The following is an 18,425-nucleotide window of genomic DNA, read 5'->3' as shown; positions in this document are numbered from 1 at the left end:
CAGGCCATCCCAGCGAAAGCGCCCCGCCCACGTCCCCGCTGCAATTTTCCTTTCTTTCCGATGGCGACGCAAAGACGCCGCAGTTTCCTAGAGGAGCCCCTTTAATTTCAGGGGCGGCGTGGAATGGACTTCCCTCTGCAGCGCAAACGTGCGCCCGCCTCTCTTTTTGTCAATGGGCCGCGGTTCGAATCTTCCCACTCGGGCATTCTCATTCATTCCTTCGTCCGGCCTCCCTCGGGCGCGCGCTCCTCGCCGGCCCAATCCGGGGCTCGGAGGCTCCGCCCCTCCCCGCTGGCGTGCGGGAGGCCCGATGACGTCATGGAACGGAGGTTCCCCCTCCCTCCTCCACCTCCTCCTGCTGGCGGTATCCAGGCGCTGCTGCAGCGCTGGGGGAATTCGCCGCTGAGCTGCCGCCGGAACCGGAGCCGCGCGTCTCTCTCTCCTTTTCTGTTGCGCTCCCCACCATGAAGATGATGAGCTCCCCCTGGGCCCGCTTCTACTCCAACAGCTGCTGCATGTGCTGCCATGTCCGCACCGGAACCATCATCCTCGGCATCTGGTACCTGGTAAGGAAGGGAGAGGCGAGCGGGGCGCAGGCACCCAAGGGCTCCGCGGTTAGGCTCCGGGTTTAGGGCCGCAGCGGCGTCCAGGCTGCGGGAGGGGCCCGACCCTGCGCAACTCGCACACCCGGGTAGCAGGTGGGTGGAGAAGCGCTTGCTTCCCGCTGAGAACCGGGCCCTGCGGAGCTGCTGCGGAGTTTGCTGGCTTGCCCGCCCTCAGGTTCTCCCAGCAGCAGCGAGGAAGACTGGGCTGTCCGCTTCTGGTACCCAACTTGCTCGCCCACCTGCGCCTTCTGCTTCTGGGCACCGCGCGGGGGGAGGTGAGATCGAGACAGCCTGGTCCTCCCTGCTGCACATCTTCCCGACGCGGGGGGGGGGGAGAGGCTGTGTGCTTTACAAGCACACACACACACACTGGCAGAGTAACCCAGAGCCCAAATCTCTCTGCTGCAGCGCGGGGAGAAAGGGGGAAGCAACTGGGACCTGAAAAGAGCCTTGCAGGATTAGGCCCGTCTTGTCCGCTGTCCTATTCTCACCACGGTCATCAACCCAGGTGCGCCCAAGCAGATGGATCTCTCCCCGACTGAAAATACAGTTGGCATTCAGAGGCGTCCTGCCTCCGACCCTGTGTAGCCAGGGTGGCTTCTTCAGGAGTATACAAAACCCTCCATTTTAATATAGAAAACCTCACTTGCTGGCAGTGCCCACTATACCTGCCACCCTGCCAGAGAAAGGACAGGAAGTAGGCAGAAGGAACCGTCTGTCTTCTTCACCTCTTCCCTTCCTGGGGGTGGAGCACAGCAAGGATGGAGAACCTGTGGCCCTCTAAATATTGTTGGAGTCAGATTCCTATCAGCCCCAGATGGCCAGTTCTCAGGCACGATGGGAGTTGGAGTCCAGGTTCCCTGTCCCTGCCCTGCCAAGAGTGGACAGGTGAGCCAGTGGAGGGAGAAGTGACTTTTTCTGGCAGCAGTCACTTTCCTGTTTGCTATGTGCCGTCCACAGGGAGAGGGGGAGGCGGGAGTGCAAAAAGACAGTGACTACTCCTCCCACACTTTTGCACGCCCGGTCACAGCAGGTGGGATTAGATGAGAACCGGCTGCAAGCTGCCACTACCTTACGTACCAGACTGACACGTCCCTCTCTACCTGCTTGCCTGCAGTCTCTTTGTAAGCCCAGTCTGAACTTCTGCTTTACTGGGAGAACAGGCTGGTGGAACCTTCCAGAGAGAACATGCCTGCAAGGAGCAGCCAACCCCTTTACTTTTTTCTTGCACACAATCCTTGAGCAACCTAGCTGGGCTCTGTTCTCCTCACTGTGCCACTGAAGAAGGAAGAGGAGGCAGGCAGGCAGCAGCTGTTGCCGCCACTTGCTCACCTGTGCTCTCCCAGTGGCCAGCATGGCAGGCCCGCTCGTACCACTATACCTCCCAGATGGAGCATGCGGTTGAGAGGTAGTAGCGGCCATTTTACGGGAGTCGGCACACATTTGCCTGCTTGCCCCAGAGAATTATGGGAGCTATTGTACTCCTTATAGAGCTACAATTCCCAGGACCCTTAAGAAACTACTGTTCCCAGAATTCTTTGGGGGAAGTCATGTGCCTTAAAATCTGTGGTGTGGATGTGACCAAAGTTAAAGGAGTCCTCTTCATTTTTTTCCATCTGTGGTTGCTTTTCATGGGGTGGGTGGTGTTGGATGACCTTGCTTACTGGTGTCAGAGTGTTTCATCTCTAAATAAATTTACAGAGTAGATAGGTAGCCGTGTTGGTCTGCCATAGTCAAAATAAAAAAATTCCTTCCAGTAGCACCTTAAAGACCAACTAAGTTAGTTCTTGGTATGAGCTTTCGTATACCAAGAACTAACTTAGTTGGTCTTTAAGGTGCTACTGGAAGGAATTTTTTTAAATTTACAGAAAAATTGTATCTTTTAAAAATATAACAAGATAGTGGAACATTTTGCTGTCCAATAGGGGCCCAACACATTCCGGCCAGCACTCGTAATCTCAACGGGAGCATTAAGTTGATGAGAGAGAACAAATTTTGCACTTTGAAAATAATAATATTGGACATAATTTATTAACCTTTGAGGCACTGCGTCTAGTTTAACAGCAAGGAGAAGTTGAACAGTGGAGAAGTTGAACCTACCTTTTGTAGCACCTAGTTCCAAGTTTAAGCTGTGACGTAGTTGGTCAAGTCTCTTCCTATCTCCATTTTCTATCAGCCAAAAGGCAATTTTAATGACACACATTCCTTGTTGCTTTGAAAATTGTTGGGATAAAGATTGTAAAACACTTTGTACAGTGAAGTGCTACATAAATAATAAATTGTAGTAATTGACATTTGCAGCTGATGGGAGGTGTAGTCCAGCAGTATTTGGAGGTGTTACAGGTCTCCCACACCTGCTATATTCATGACATTATTTCTGTGACTGCAAATTGTTTTAACATTGTGTTTTAATGTTGTAACCCACACTGGGACCTTAGGATGAAGCGTAGGTACACAATAATAAAAATAATAACAATATACATGTCCATTTGGAAGCATGCCCTGGATGTCAATGGGCCTCACTCCTTGGTAAATGTGTTTTGGATTTAGACTGCCTTTTGGTTTTGTTGCGTGGTGCTTTCTTTTAAAGCTGTTGCAAAGCACTTTGGATACTTTAATGGAAAAGTGGCGCATAAATATTTTCAGTGCATAAAAGAATAACACAGGTACCCTTTGAATGAGCGTCTGGGTGTACATCAAAACCCTAAAATGTATTTTATATAATTAGCTTTTTATTTTTATTCTTTGTATATCGTATTGTTGTTTTATTGCTATGGCCGATGGCTGACACAAATAAAGATTCGTTCATTCATTCATTCTGAGTGTACATTTGAGAACTTAGTTGTAGTTGTGTGCCTGGATCAGGAGTGGGGATCCTGTGGTCCCACAGATGATGTTGGACCACAACTTACCTCAACCCCAGCCAATGTGGCCAATGGGAAGGAGTGATAGGGGCTGTATGCCAGCAGCATCTTGAAGCCACAGGTTCCCCACTTCTGGTCATCATTCTGGTTATATGTTGTATAAAAGTCCAAGGGGAAATAAGTGAATTTTTTTTCCAGTTTTTCAGCTCTTATCTTTCCATCATTTAAAAAATAGTATTCCTATATACCAGGCATGTTGAACCGCTCAACAACTTTGGTGAAGGCTCCCCCCCAAAAGCTCAATCCAATGGGTAGATCACTGCCAGTTTTTTATAGTGGGAGTAGATCACAGTCTCTTGGGAGTTGAACATGCCTGCTATATACCAAGATGTTCTAGACTGGGGAGGGGCAGGGAATTGGTGCGTAATAAGCAGTTACACTTGCTTTCTATTTCTCAGGTCTTGGGGCACAAAAATGGTGGCATGTACTTCATTATAATTCCCTCCCCCAACCAAACTTCCTTCCCTACACCACTATGATGTTGTTGTTGTTGTTGTTGTTGTTGTTGTTGTTGTTACATTTATATCTTACCTTTCCTCCAAAGATCTCAAGTAGTATTCATGCTTTTCCTTCTCCCCATATAAGCCTCACAACAACCCTCTGAGGTTGGGCTAAGCTGAGAGACATTGACTAGCCCTAAGTCACCCAGCGAGCTTCATGGCTGGGCGGGGATTCGAACCCTGCTTTCCCAGGTCCTAATCCGACACTCTAAATACTACAGCATGCTGGCCGTGTGGTCTGGAAAGTACCAAGCAACAAGCCATATGGGTGGCAGGTTCCATCTGCACAGTAGCTTATGCTGCAAAATACTCAGAGGTTAGCCCTGTTGGCTTCAGGATCCTGAGGCTGCAATGCTATGCACACTTACTTGGAGCAAGGAAGCAGAGGTCTGCCCTGTCTGTTGGCCATCTTCTTTCTGTCTCTCCGCACTCATGCTCCCTTCCATTATCCTGCCTCTTTGCCTCCTGTGTTGGCTCTCTGCCCTTTCTCCCTGTAGTTCACGCTACTTTTGTGGAGGGATGCTGACTTCAGCAGCTAATGCTGCTTTTCAGAAGAGGAGTTTATTTCTGGAGAGCTAACACCCTAAAGCGATGTATTATTAGCAACGTAATTCTTTATAAGATACAGTAATTCCCTGCGGCTGCCGCTGTTGGTAAGCCCACAGACAGTTTCCTTGACAGACGGGCCACAAAGTATGTTGAAGTGCAGTACAAAATGGAGTATATGAACTGTAAAGAAAATGCAGAATTGAATCCGAGGTGCTTTAAAAAATAAATAAAGGAACTTCTTATTTTTTTAATGTTTGAAGTTTTGTGTTTTGAACACCATCGCATGTTTGCATTTGTCTTTAGCAGACTGCTGTGTAGATGGATTAACCGCATGGCAATATAAATTAAGATGAAGGTTGTTTCCCCAAAACTATTTGAAAGGGAGGGATCTAGCCTGGATAGCTCAGTTGGTTAGAGCGTGGTGCTGATGACTCCAAGGTTGCAGGTTTGATCCCATATGGGACAGCTGCATATTCCTGCCTGCAGGGGGTTGGACTAGACTGCAGGCATCAGTAAACTTTTTCAGCAGGGGGCCGGTTCACTGTCCCTCATACCTTGGGGGGGGCAGGACTATATTTTGGGGGGAAATAATAATGAATGAATTCCCATGCCCCACAAATAACCCAGAGATGCATTTTAAATAAAAGCACACATTCTGCTCATGTAAAAACGCACTGATTCCCGGACCGTCCATGGGCCGGATTGAGAAGGCAATTGGGCCAGATCCGGGCCCCGGCCTTAGTTTGCCTACCCATGGACTAGACAATCTTCAAGGTCCCTTCCAATTCTACGATTGTCCACCCCTAATCCGTCCCAGACCAGTTGAGAAGCAGTCATAGCTCATTAGCAGAGCAAATGCTTTGCATACAGACTGTCCCAGGTACAAAGCCTGGTATTCTCATTTTAAAAAAGGAATAATAAAAAGCAGTAGAAATACTGCCTTTCTAATCCTGCCTTTTGTTTGAGTAGCACCCCAAAGCCAACTTTCCGAAAGGCTGGGGAGGGAGGAGGAGGAGGAGGAGTAAGGGATGTTTGCCTGTTAATAATGTAACGAGCATAGCTTAGTGCCACTTGTTCTGCATCTTAATGTCATTTCCTCAGATGATCATTGCAAGGCAGATGCCTAATCTTCTTTCAAAGCCATCTAAGCCAGCAGCCATGCAATTAACGGAGGAGGGAAGGTCTGTGTGTGGGTATGACTTAGCTATGACCACACAATGGAACCTCCCATGTTCGGAGCCAGTACATCTGAAAATACCAGGTTGGGGGGGGGGGCACACAAAAGCAACACTGGTTGATTTGTGCTGGGTTAGGCATTTGGCAATGGGCGAGAGCAGCCTGGGAGGGACCCTTCACATTGTGTTGCTGGGGAGGGAGGGAATAATCCCCATGGGATTCAATGGGACATTATTGGCAGTAGAAATATATAGGATTGGAGATGATGATGATGATATATTATTATTATTATTATTTATACCCTGCCCATCTGGCTGGGTTTCCCCAGCCACTCTGGGAAGCTTCCAACTGAATATTAAAATACAATAATCTATTAAACATTAAAAGCTTCCCTAAACAGGGCTGCCTTCAGGTGTCTTCTAAAAGTCTGGTAGTTGTTGTTCTCTTTGACATCTGGTGGGAGGGTGTTCCACAGGGCAGGCGCCACTACCGAGAAGGCCCTCTGCCTGGTTCCCTGTGACTTGGCTTCTCGCAGTGAGGGAACCGCCAGAAGGCCCTCGGCGCTGGACCACAGTGTCCGGGCAGAACGATGAGGATGGAGACGCTCCTTCAGGTATACTGGGCCGAGGCCATTTAGGGCTTTAAAGGTCAGCACCAACACTTTGAATTGTGCTTGGAAATGTACTGGGAGATATGCAGGGCAGAAGGGAAATCACTTTGGATATGCTCAGCAGCACTCCTCTTAACTTCGCATAATGAAAGGACCAAGTCAATAGTCTTGGGGTGCAATATGAAATATACATAGCACCTCATTAGGTCTGGAGAAGTCTGCTACATCCTGCTACGCTCCATTTGTTTATAAAATGTCTTACCCACTTTTCATTATAAATAGCAGGGAGCAATACCAGTAAAATCATTCAGTAAATAGCCAGTAAACCAGGCAAAAGCGCATACACAGTGAAATAGCTTTTTTTAAAAAAAGTACAGCAGGGACACATCCTGGGTTAATAAAAGCCTGTGTGAATTGCACCAAAAGCTTATTCAGAGTGGATTCTTCAGTACAGTAGTGGCATCTGTATCCACCATAAGACTTTGGATGAATACAGACTTACTGCATTAACATTAAACCAGGTTTAATTTCTCTCTCCTGTAGTTTTAGCTTCTGCTTAAATCCTGAAAATGTCTACCAAGAAATACACTTTTTAAAAAAGAAAAAAAGCCTGAGGTTCATTTGAGAGCAATATGCCACATGGGAATTGGAAATTCAGCAACAACTTACTTAGTTCTGGAAGTCAACGGGGAGGAAAAAATAGTTGGAACAGACCCAGTTTCTGTTAGGGTTTGGCATACCTTGTTGGCATTTAGAATAATCTACTTCCCAGAAGCCAGTGACGACATTTTTCTGGGATTTGCAGTTAAAGCCGACTATTGTCTTTGCTGCCTTGTGTAGAAGAAGATCAAGCAGGCGTTGGAGCCAGGACTGCTCAGGACTTTGCATTTCAGCAGTGACATCATTGAAGATTGCAGTTGGATTTACTCATTGAACTTTTTCCTTTTTTTTAAGCCTTAGGAAGCAACTGTAGATTTTGAAGATGAAATTGACTTTAGGACATTCCAACTAAATAATAGGAAATTATATATACGCAAGACTAAATTAACAATAACATTTTCGAAATCCTATAGAACCATTGGAGTCCCATTCACTTTAAAGTGAATGGGAAATTGATTTAGCATTTTCAATTAATATACGAAAGCTAAACAAAATCGTTGGCAGGCACATGTGATAGTGTATAGAATATTTATAGGGTTGGGAGAGAGCCCTCCTTCCTCCTCCTGTCTGTCTCATTTTGTTAATGCATCTCTGTTGTAGTTGTAAAGACTTAACTTTATGTTGTAAAAGGTTTTCTGAAGCTTTTTCTAGAATGGCACAAGTTTACAACCTTGCAAATGTAGATGGAATGTCTGGCTTGAGAGCAACTGGCCTCAAGACCCCTTTCTAAAAAGCTTTTACAAATATTTATGAATGAACATTAGAGATATAAAATAGGGAGGTGATGGTCACATTTCTATGAAATAGGGAAATTAGGGTTAGAATTATACTGCACTTTTAGCATGATTCATGTCAAGAATATCTTTTAGTCTGGAATGAATCTCTTGTGAATAGAACTATTTTGAAAGCAAACGTGTCTTAGTAAAAAAATAGTTTGACTTACAAGTGTGTTATATGTAAAAGCATAGACAAACACACAGAACTTCCATATATAAACATCCTAAAATTAATTCAAGGAGACTAGTCTTTACTCTTGGAAGGGTTATAAAAAAAAATTAACATGAAAATGGCCTTTCAATTAATCATTTTTATGAGAGCAACCTAACTAAAGCCGATTAGGGTTGTTCAAGATATAGGTAACAGAATAGAGATATTGGAATCCCATTTATTAGACTGGTGTTTCGGTTGTGTATGTGCAGTGGGAATATGTTTGCAGAATCTCAGAAGGCAGCACAGAAAATTTTGAGCACTGTTTCTGTAGCAGTACACAGCAGTTGTTGAGAAATGTTTGTTTTAGCAGTTAGAATCTGCAAAAGTGGGAGTGGTGGCAGGGAAGGAATAAATTGGAGGGCTAAGGATGGATCATCATGGGTACTGAATACCAAGCCATATTGTTCAAGTATTTCAGAGTTCTCTGATGAGACTCTTGTCACTAAAGAAAGGCACCCCAGTAGATCTTTTAACATATCTATTTAGTTCTAAGCCAAATTAGGCCAGGAGGCTGCCTTATATCAAATCAGACCATTGGTTCATTCAGGTCAGTGTTGTCCATTGTTTGATGGACGTCTTCCAAGTCCAGCCTGCAGGTGCCAGGATTGAACTTTGATCCTTCTATACCTAAGGCATGTGTTTATCACTGAGTAATGGCCCATCCATTCTGCTACAAAGTTATGCTCAAAATATGGATAGCTGTGAAATTGAGAATGGTGTTCTATATACAGTAGATTCTCCTGGATAGGAGAAGACTGCTAATGCAATGAATTTAAAAGAATGCTGTGGAGTAAACAGATGGGATAGTCAGTCTGTCTGGCTATGACCACTCAACTAGAAAAGCTTGTGCCTTCTCTTTATTTTATGAATCACATTTAGGTTCCACCGTTGTTCTGCAAAGTTCATAGTGTATACATTTCCTAGGCAGTCTCTCATCCAGATGCTGTTCAGCCCCAGGCCTGCTTAGCTTAAATGAGGTTGCTGCATCACGTGCCTTTAGGCTAGGTTTGCCAGTATCCTCCCTGGGCTTCAAGTGGATGCCATAGTTCACCCTCACTCTGGAATTCTTGTGCCCATCTTGGTCCTGCCTTTCTGTCTTTGTCACCAACGCTCATTGATTACTATCGCTGCCTGGCCAGTAACAGTACCTGCAGTTTGTGTCCTGGCAATTGTATAGCAACAAATGCTATTGCCTTTCCGAGAGAAATCGGATAGTGTCTGCTTTGTCCTCTGTCTGCATGTACAGCGTGCAGAACAACTGTTCCAGGCAAATTTTTCCATTAAGTGAATTTCTAGAGGTGGTTTTATTTCACAAAAGAACCTAGCCCACCCCCCTTTTAAAGATCATGGGTACAGGGTTCAGTGCTTCTCTGACTGGGGTGAATGTTGCGCCATGAAGGCACATTCTGAAATCTTAGTGCACAGGCATTTTTTTAAATGGATCGCTTCCTCTGGACCTCACGGTTCTCCAGCTTTGGCCAACATCCAAACGTTGTATTGCTACTCCCAGACCATTTGGAAACATCGCAAACTGTGTCAGACCGTTGGTCCAGCTAACTCAGTAGTCTCTACAGTGGCTCCTCAGGGTTTCAGATGGGGGTGGGCCTCTCTCAGCCCCACCTGGAGATGCCAGAGATTGAAGCAGATGCTTTGCCACTGGGCTATGGCCCTTCCCTATACTGGCTGGGGCTGGTGGGGGGTGTAGTCTGAAACTCCTGCAGGGCACTAGGGCAAAGGCTGTCCTGGAGCCAAATGGGCAGCCGGCAGCCCACCAGCCACATGGAGCCCTTGGCTCAATCTCACAAGGGTGGGAGTCTCTGTTAAGGAGAGCCAGCGTGGTGTAGTGGTTGGACTGGGACCTGGGAGACCGTTCCCATTCAGCCATGAAACTCACTGGGTGACCTTGGGCCAGTCCCTGCCTAACTAACTTTGTTGTGGGGATGAAAAGTGGAGGGAGACAGCCGTGCATGCCATCTTGAGCTCCTTGAAATCAAAGGTGGGATAGAAATATGAGAAATAGATAAAACAATAGAAGGATGCTTGGGCTTAGGGATGAGGGAAGATGGAGCCATGGGAGGGGAAAGGAGGCTTTCTACATACAACCAGACTTCTAGTAAAAGCACTCTGCCCTTTTCCTTGCCGTCTACTGGGTTCCCCCAGTAGTGCACTGCCAGCAAATTTCGTTTAGGTCCCTGCCTCTATCCCAGCTGTGCCTTTCCCCCTTTTCCCCACATCCCTTTCCCCCATGTGACTACTGTGCTCCAACAGAGCCATGTAAGCACACATGATTCTCATATCCCTTTTTCTGTTCTCTGTCTTGGACTTTCTGACAGCTGAGGGTCCCATGCTCCCTTCCCACTGCTTGCTTCTTAAACTTCCTTTTTTAAAAGTTTCATGGATGGCATAAGCTTATCTATATCTAACTGGTCACAATTCCTGGAATGCCCATGGGAAAGACACTGCACATTCCAGTGTGACTCTGGTTGGGAGGCTGCAGAATAGCTGCCGCAAGTTCTTGCTTTCTTTTGTTTTTTGTTCTTTCCAAAGCAAGGAACAAAATACTCCATGGCCACCTTTTAAAATTAAGCAAGCTGCTACCTCCCAACAATATTGGGGGATTTTTCCCTGCTCCTGATCTTCAAGGGCATCTTCGTCCTCCCATGAATGCTCCAGAAAAGCTGGCCTGCAAGGTTTTGCCCCACTCTCCTGGAGATGCTTGAGCAGCTCTTTGAGGGCCCCACACCTAGCGCAGAAAGAAGCAACCTGTGCCAAAAGGAGCTGTCCAGCAATTCAGCTAGAGCTCATTCTTCTCTTAGAATCATAGAATCATAGAATCATAGAGTTGGAAGAGACCACAAGGGCCATCGAGTCCAACCCCCTGCCAAGCAGGAAACACCATCAGAGCACTCCTGACATATGGTTGTCAAGCCTCTGCTTAGAGACCTCCAAAATAGGAGACTCCACCACACTCCTTGGCAGCAAATTCCACTGTCGAACAGCTCTTACTGTCAGGAAGTTCTTCCTCATGTTTAGGTGGAATCTTCTTTCTTGTAGTTTGGATCCATTGCTCCGTGTCCGCTTCTCTGGAGCAGCAGAAAACAACCTTTCTCCCTCCTCTATGTGACATCCTTTTATATATTTGAACATGGCTATCATATCACCCCTTAACCTCCTCTTCTCCAGGCTAAACATGCCCAGCTCCCTTAGCCGTTCCTCATAAGGCATCGTTTCCAGGCCTTTGACCATTTTGGTTGCCCTCCTCTGGACACGTTCCAGTTTGTCAGTGTCTTGCAACCATGGAGGGTGCTCCTGCTCATGTTTAATTTGAAAGGGAAAACAATAAGGTCCATGTGGCTGGGGTGGGGAGGAAATCAATCACTTAGTCAGATGTTGTATGGGTGTGCAGAACAAGCTGCAAAGTTTTGCATTTCACAGCACCTTGACTCCTTTTGTTTTGGTGCATGGGGACAGGGGACAGTTCATAGCGATTCAAGGTTGAAAGTAAGACACAACATGAAGTGCTTGATAGTGTGTGTTTCTACTTGTTTGAGACGTAGCTTGTGCCAGATCAGGCTAGGGTCCTTCCCCTGTCTGCTTTTAAAAACAACTCTGTGCTACTGATTTTTCCCCCCAATCAGGCCACTCTTCCAATGTTTTGTGAAGCACCCCTTCTCTCCTCCCTGCTTTTCTTAAACAAATTGGCTCCAAGTCTACTACCAAAGGCTTCATTTCCAATAGGAAGTTGCAGCTAGTATTATAAATTGCTCCTCCTATCCTTTTTCTATATTGAACACTGTTAAATTTGGGAGATTCTGCTCTTTGTATTTCAGGCATGATGTGAAGGCAGGAAGGAACAAGTAGTTCCAGTGCCTGGTGCTTCCTGTTCTTTTGCATTCTTCTTGTGTCCAAGATACGGTTTGCTCACCTTCCTCTCCCAAAATGATGCACAAGCTATCTCTAAATTAGGGCAGCTGAACCTACTGGGACAGGAGATAGAATACTGGTTTATTTCAGATGTGAAGGGGGAAAAAGAATAGGCAAATGTTTGTTATTCCTCTGCATCTAAAAAAGAAAATTACATTTCCAGATCCCTCTTTAGGTTTGTATAATGCCTGAGGTTGCATTTGGAAAGGCTTAACATTGATGCACTGATCAATGATGCATTGATGAATTGAAATAGCAAAATACACTTATAGCAATGTGAGTTGTGAATGGTGCACATACCTGACGTATGGAGATGGTGGTCCAATGCTTTCCCCATCATCATATATTGAGATATATTGCAGGGAATCGTGACAATTTCTAAACATGTGTACACCATTTCCAAATGGTAGCACCACAGTTGCATTTTGTTTTACAATTTGGGTAATTTTGTGCCTGAATTCGCAAATTAATGTGTCAACCATCCTTTCTCAATGCTGGAACATGGTTCTGTTTATAACCAGTTGTCTTTGTTTTGCATATCAGGGGACTCTTTGTGATTATGTTAACTATAATTAAATATTTACTTTGGCAATTGTGTTGAATAACAGCCTACCCTGCCAAGTAAGGCTTGCAGTCCAAAAGGATAAAATGTGAAATGTTTGCATAGGCTCCATAATGAACCTGAAGGTACAACCATAACTGGAGTTTTTATTTTAACCTGGAAGTAAATTCCATGGGAAGCAACGAGGCTGGTATCCATGTAAATGTGTGTAGGTGGGGATACTTACAAAAGCACAACAATGTGATTTATCCAGCAGCAGTTCTGTCCTGCCACTCATGTCAATCAATGGAGGTACTTGGAATACAATATACATTTCAGAAGGAAGGAAAAGCCATATCCTCCAGAAATTGTCTAACTGTCTTTTAAAGTGAGCCAAGTGTCATGGTTCATCTACGGAATGCATGAAGCAATAAAACGAAAATAATGTTATTTGATCATGTGCAGTCCTTCCTGCACCACTGAACACAACTAGCTGCAACATCCACAGAAGGACTTCCAGGTCAGAGGGCATTACAGCCAGACACCTTCTACTTTGGAAACTGACAGCTGGGAATTTCATCATCAGTAATTGTTAAAACAGTTGTAGTGAACTGAAGGACAATTAATAATCATTATACAGTGGTACCTCGGGTCAAGAACTTAACTCATTCTGGAGGTCCGTTCTTAACCTCAAACTGTTCTTAACCTGAGGTACCACTTTAGCTAATGGGGCCTGCTGCTGCTGCCGCACCACCAGAGCACGATTTCTGTTCTCATCCTGAAGCAAAGTTCTTAACCAGAGGTAATATTTCTGGGTTAGCGGAATCTGTAACCTGAAGAGTCTGTAACCTGAAGCGTTTGTAACCCGAGGTACCACTGTATAAAGATGTCTGGGCTTTGTTATAGGAGCTGGAATGCAAGTTTTGTCAGGGTTGGGATCACAGTTGGCACACACAGTTGGTGCGCATGATATTTTTATGAGCTTAGTAGGAAGATGTGTTTGACTAAAAATGATATGTGTAGTGGATTTCTTCCATAACCGCATCATTGTGATGTTCAAGGCAACTTTACTTGCTCATAGCAGCAGCTGCTGGGGAACCCATAAAAGTAATGTCCACAGGCCCATAAATTACACAGGCATTCCCTCGCTTTAGCTTTACACATGCGTAGAAAGTAAGTCACGTTCCCATAGGAAACATTATCGGAGCTGGGTGCCAGATTCGCAACAAGAACAAGTCACCTACTTTCAGGCTAGTTCAAGTCCGAGTTTTTCCTGCACAAATGTTCTTGACACATTTTTAATACAGTCTGAGGTAAGCATCTACATCTTCACATGTAGGCTATCAATCAAAGCATATACTGTAATTTCTACTTTACCTGTCCCTTCTCAGATTTAAGGTATTTGGAGACAGATGGGTATATGGCTACAGCATGCAATTCCAGTGCATTATTACGACAATCCCTTTTTAAAACTAGAATCATAAAGAGTATCTCTGAGAGACATGAAGTTTCAAATACAGTCTTAGACTAACAGCATGGAAGAGAATGCTGGAATTTTGTCTTTGCCTTGGGGTTGTAGAGCTCTTGCTAATGATCAGCTGGAATTTAAATCTTTCTTTTTAAGGATTAAATGGCTCAAACCGCAGCTGTTTCTCACATAATTCTTTCCCAGTGTTATAGAAGACAGAATTTCTGCTGAGTGACGAAGTAAGCTGAACATTTTTTTACGACTGTAGCATCTTTTTCTTCCTGTCTTTAACCAGTTAGTAAAGCAGAACACTGTTGTCTTTGTCCATGGAGTTTTCTTGGCAGGGATACTGGAGTGGCTTGCTGGTTCCTGCTCCAGGTGGATCACGTTTGGTCAAAACTCTCCACTATAACCTGTCCATCTTGGGTGGCCCTGCATGGCATAGCTCATAGCTTCTCTGAGTTATTCAAGCCCCTTCGCCACGGCAAGACAGTGATTCATGGGAGGCAGTTGAAGACAGGAGTGCCTGGCGTGCTCTGGTCCATGGGGTGACGAAGAGTCGGACATGACTAAACGACTAAACAACAACAACAAAAGCAGAACTCTGGCTCGGGCTTATTAGAATCTGGCTTGGCATGGGTCTCTCCATTTTAAAAATATGGTACAAATTCACCTTTTAAAAAAGAAAAGGGGATTTTAAAAGAAGGATACACAGGGCAAAGACTAGGAGGTGGATCAGTGGGTGTCGCTTGTCCAGAAAAAAATCAGAATTTACAACAAGAAACCTTAGGAAGCAAACTACAAGCAGTGCTTGGTAAAGGATGTAGGTTTCATTGTCACCTCTGTGCACAATTATCAGTAATGGATTGTGAGAAAAAGCTGCTGATATGATGCAGCCTTCACCCAATTTGCATCAAGTCAAGATTGCTGCTGCCATTTCTCCTGATGAAGAATCAATATGTCTGCTTGACTCTAGTGATTTGTGGCTAGAGGTCACAGCTGATCTTCCTTTGATAGCCAGCCTGGGATTAGCATGTTAAAGCTTTGTAAACTTGTTGAAGAGATGGACGTCAGAGGGAAAGCAGTTAACTGTCTTAGGGAATACTGGGCATGCAGCGTTGATGGGAAATGGTGACAAAGGAGTATAACTACCTTAGCAGCTGTCTCTCATCTTCAAACTTTGATTCACCTTTTTATGTATAAACACATGAGACATTTAAACCAGAGTCTCTTCTTATCTTTATAAAAGTTCAAGTAATTTATTTCAGGTCCCAACTTATTGTAGGGCAATGGTCTGGCCTTCAACTTTCTACTCTAACATTTTTACTCTCGGGTAGCCATTTAAATGTTAGAACTGAATGTTTATTGCTTGTCAGCTAAAGGACCATTTAAAGGCTCCACGGTGGTAGTGGTGGTGATGATGATAATGGCAAAGGCTGGGATGTTTTGAAGGCTTCAGCCCCTCCAAAGAAGAAGAAGAGGAGGAGGAGGAGGAGTTTGGATTTGATATCCCGCTTTATCACTACCCTAAGGAGTCTCAAAGCGGCTAACAATCTCCTTCCTCCCCCACAACAAACACTCTGTGAGGTGAGTGGGGCTGAGAGACTTCAGAGAAGTGTGACTGGCCCAAGGTCACCCAGCAGCTGCGTGTGGAGGAGCAGAGACGCGAACCCAGTTCACCAGATTATGAGTCTACCGCTCCTAACCACTACACCACATTGGCTCCTAATGCTACATTGCCTCCAGTGGAACAGCCTCCACCACTTTGTGTTCCATGAATAGGAAGGTGGTGGCAGGGGCAGAGCAAGGTGGGGGCAGACCTCCTCAGGTGTCGTCTCTGAGGGGGTTGACATTTGGCGCACTGCCCAGCCGTGACTCCCGCCTACCCTGAGCCATCAGGGGAAGGGGGGAGCTGCACTGCTTTGGCGGTGGCGTTCCTCCCTTCCCCCTTCGTTTTGACAGCTGCTGGAGGAGGCATGTAGGCAGGCAGGGAGAGGACGGGAAGGAGGCAGGCAAGCAAACGGAGGAGAGAAGCAGAAGCTCCCTCAACTCAGGACCCAAACCCTGTAACCCCCCAAAAAGCTCAATAACTTCTGCCATAGACAATGGGTAGATCACAGCCAGTGTTTTTATACTGTGAGTAGATCGCAGACTCTTGGGAGTCCAACTAGATTTCAATGTGGGCGGGAGTGACAGGAAATTTTCTTCCCCGGGTACCACCTGACCTTGCTATGCCACTGGGTGCTGGTGCTGGATTCTGCCGTGAATTTCATCAGGTCTGTTGCAAAGGATGACTTGTTGAGTGAATGCAAATTGTTACCTCACAACTGATCCTGCTTTGTGAGTTAAAAGCAGCTTAATTCACGTGCAGGCGCTCTGTCCTGTGCCCTTCATGCTTCCCTACAGATACTATGGTCGGTTTCTGTTTACAACTGAAACATTCATAAACCACCATTTGCAGTGCCTGGCACAGGGCACAGCCTTTGAGATGAGCGTCTATTTTTATTTCTGGCTCCTACTGAATGAGTTTCTTAAGCGTCTTTAAAGCACCCGGGATAAGGACTTTTCATTGTAATTACAAAGGACGCTGTGGTTTTGAAAAGTCACATGCACCAGCTCTGCAGACTGTTTTGAAGCCAGATCAGAACCTGTCAGTTTTCGCTTTAGGGATTAGCGACCTTGGGGCAACTGTGTGCCGTCTGCCATACATGCTGGCTGCTTCCTTTTGTATAATTAATGGATGCGAAGATAGGCTTCACTGTTAACTGAGAAGTATCTCATCAATGTACTGCTGGCAGAATTTTTTTTCCAGGGGATTACATAAGCACTGAATATCATTAACTAAATCCTACTTTGTTTAATTAAGCTCCCAGCCAGGATGGTGAACTTAAATTTTAGCAGTGTAAATCTCAGATTCCTGCTGTTTCTCATCTCAAACTAGCTTCCATGTTCACAACCTATTCAATGCGACACGGAGGCATTCTAACAAAAAGTTTACCAAATCCATAGTTATTGAACATTAAGCCACATTGTTCTGGCCTTTCAGAGCTCTCTGATGAGACTCCTGTCACTCGAGTGAGAGATGCCAATAGGAACTGTATTTTTGGCACGCATTTGTGGTTCTAATCTGCGGTCACGTCTAGAAAATCTCCCTAGCTCTTTGTGTTCCACACAGGAAGCTGCCTTATACCAGGTCAGGCGATTGGTGCAGTCTCTCTCTCTCTCTCTCTCTCTCTCTCTCTCTCTCTCTCTCTCTCTCTTTAAGGATTTTTTGCTTACATTTTTACATTCGTATCAACACAACAAAACATTTATCTTTTGGGGTTCTCAACCCCTGGACTTCCCCCACCTCCTCTCCAGTTCCCATCATTGCCTACTATCTTTTCTGCCTCTTTATATCATTATCCAATTTTTTCATCTCCCTTGTTTCAAAATTTACCCTAATTATATCACTATTCTAAGCCTGCTAATGTTTTTAAGTGTTTACAGTGCTCCTTGAAGTATTCTACAAAATTAATCCATTCTTTTTTAAATCTTTGTCTTCTTGGTGTCTGATCTTCCCTGTCATTTTCGCCATTTCCGCATAGTCCATCAATTTTGCTATCCATTCTTCTTTCGATGGGGTTCTTCCTTCCTTCTATCCCTGGGCACATAACATTCTCACTGCATACACGACAGCAGTGAGAATTTCTTCTCCTATTATACCTAATAGAAAAGCCTCTGGGTTTTTTTTGTTTTTTTACTAAAAGTCACTTTAAACATTTTCTTTAATTCATTATATATCATTTACCAATATGCTTTTGCTGGTTTACGGGTCCACCTCTTTATAGCAGTCTATTCTAGCTGTACCTAGAGATGCCAGTGATTGAACCTGGGACCTTTGACAATGCAAGGCAAATGCTCTACCATTGCACTACGGCCTTTTTCCATTCCAAAATAATGCTTACCTGTGGGATCCTAGTGAGTTCATGTGCCTGGCTGGTATATCCATCTCCTAATCCCTTCTATAGGAAGCTACATTTCACTTCTCCCCCCCCCCCATTATTATAAATTTTATTAGTATTTTCCACACAACAACAACAACACGAAAAATATAGAAAAATAACAATACACAAAACACAAAAACCAACATTCAAAAAAAACACACAAACAAATCCATATCTTACAAGTTAATAATATAAACACTAAAAAGAAAAACAAACACTGATTTCCACCATCCCACAGCACCTCCTTTACCTCTCATTGTGTCTTCCTGTTTTCCTTATCTCTATCCTAGCATCTAGATATAAATCCCTCTTTCTTATCCTTTCACTTCACAAGGTTATTCCAGACTCAGCTCATTTCACTTGTTCTTTAGGCTGTAAGAATTGGGAATAGTGTGTCCAAATAAGCAATGTTTTAATCTCCCTGACTATGTATAGAGAGTCGTTTTTCTGAACTGGGACAGCATACTATCACATCTTCAGTGTTTCCCCCCA

At 44.8% G+C, this 18,425-nt stretch overlaps 1 protein-coding gene across 1 annotated transcript in view; it reads left to right on the top strand.

Annotated features, from left to right (window-relative positions):
* Positions 1–327: 327 nt before the first annotated feature.
* The window catches only part of LAPTM4B (lysosomal protein transmembrane 4 beta), a 52,737-nt gene continuing 34,639 nt past the window's right edge, over positions 328–18,425 (top strand). Inside the window, exon 1 of the mRNA XM_083517453.1 lies at positions 328–566. Within this exon, the coding sequence (XP_083373579.1) occupies positions 465–566 (102 nt within the window). The 5' untranslated portion in view covers positions 328–464. The remainder of the gene's footprint in view (positions 567–18,425) is intronic.

This window comes from Podarcis liolepis (genome assembly GCF_965112155.1).
Source record: "Podarcis liolepis genome assembly, chromosome: 8".
Taxonomy (NCBI): Eukaryota; Metazoa; Chordata; class Lepidosauria; order Squamata; family Lacertidae; genus Podarcis; species Podarcis liolepis.
The sequence above is the reverse complement of the archived record's forward strand: the minus strand, read 5'-3'. Positions and strand labels throughout refer to the sequence as shown.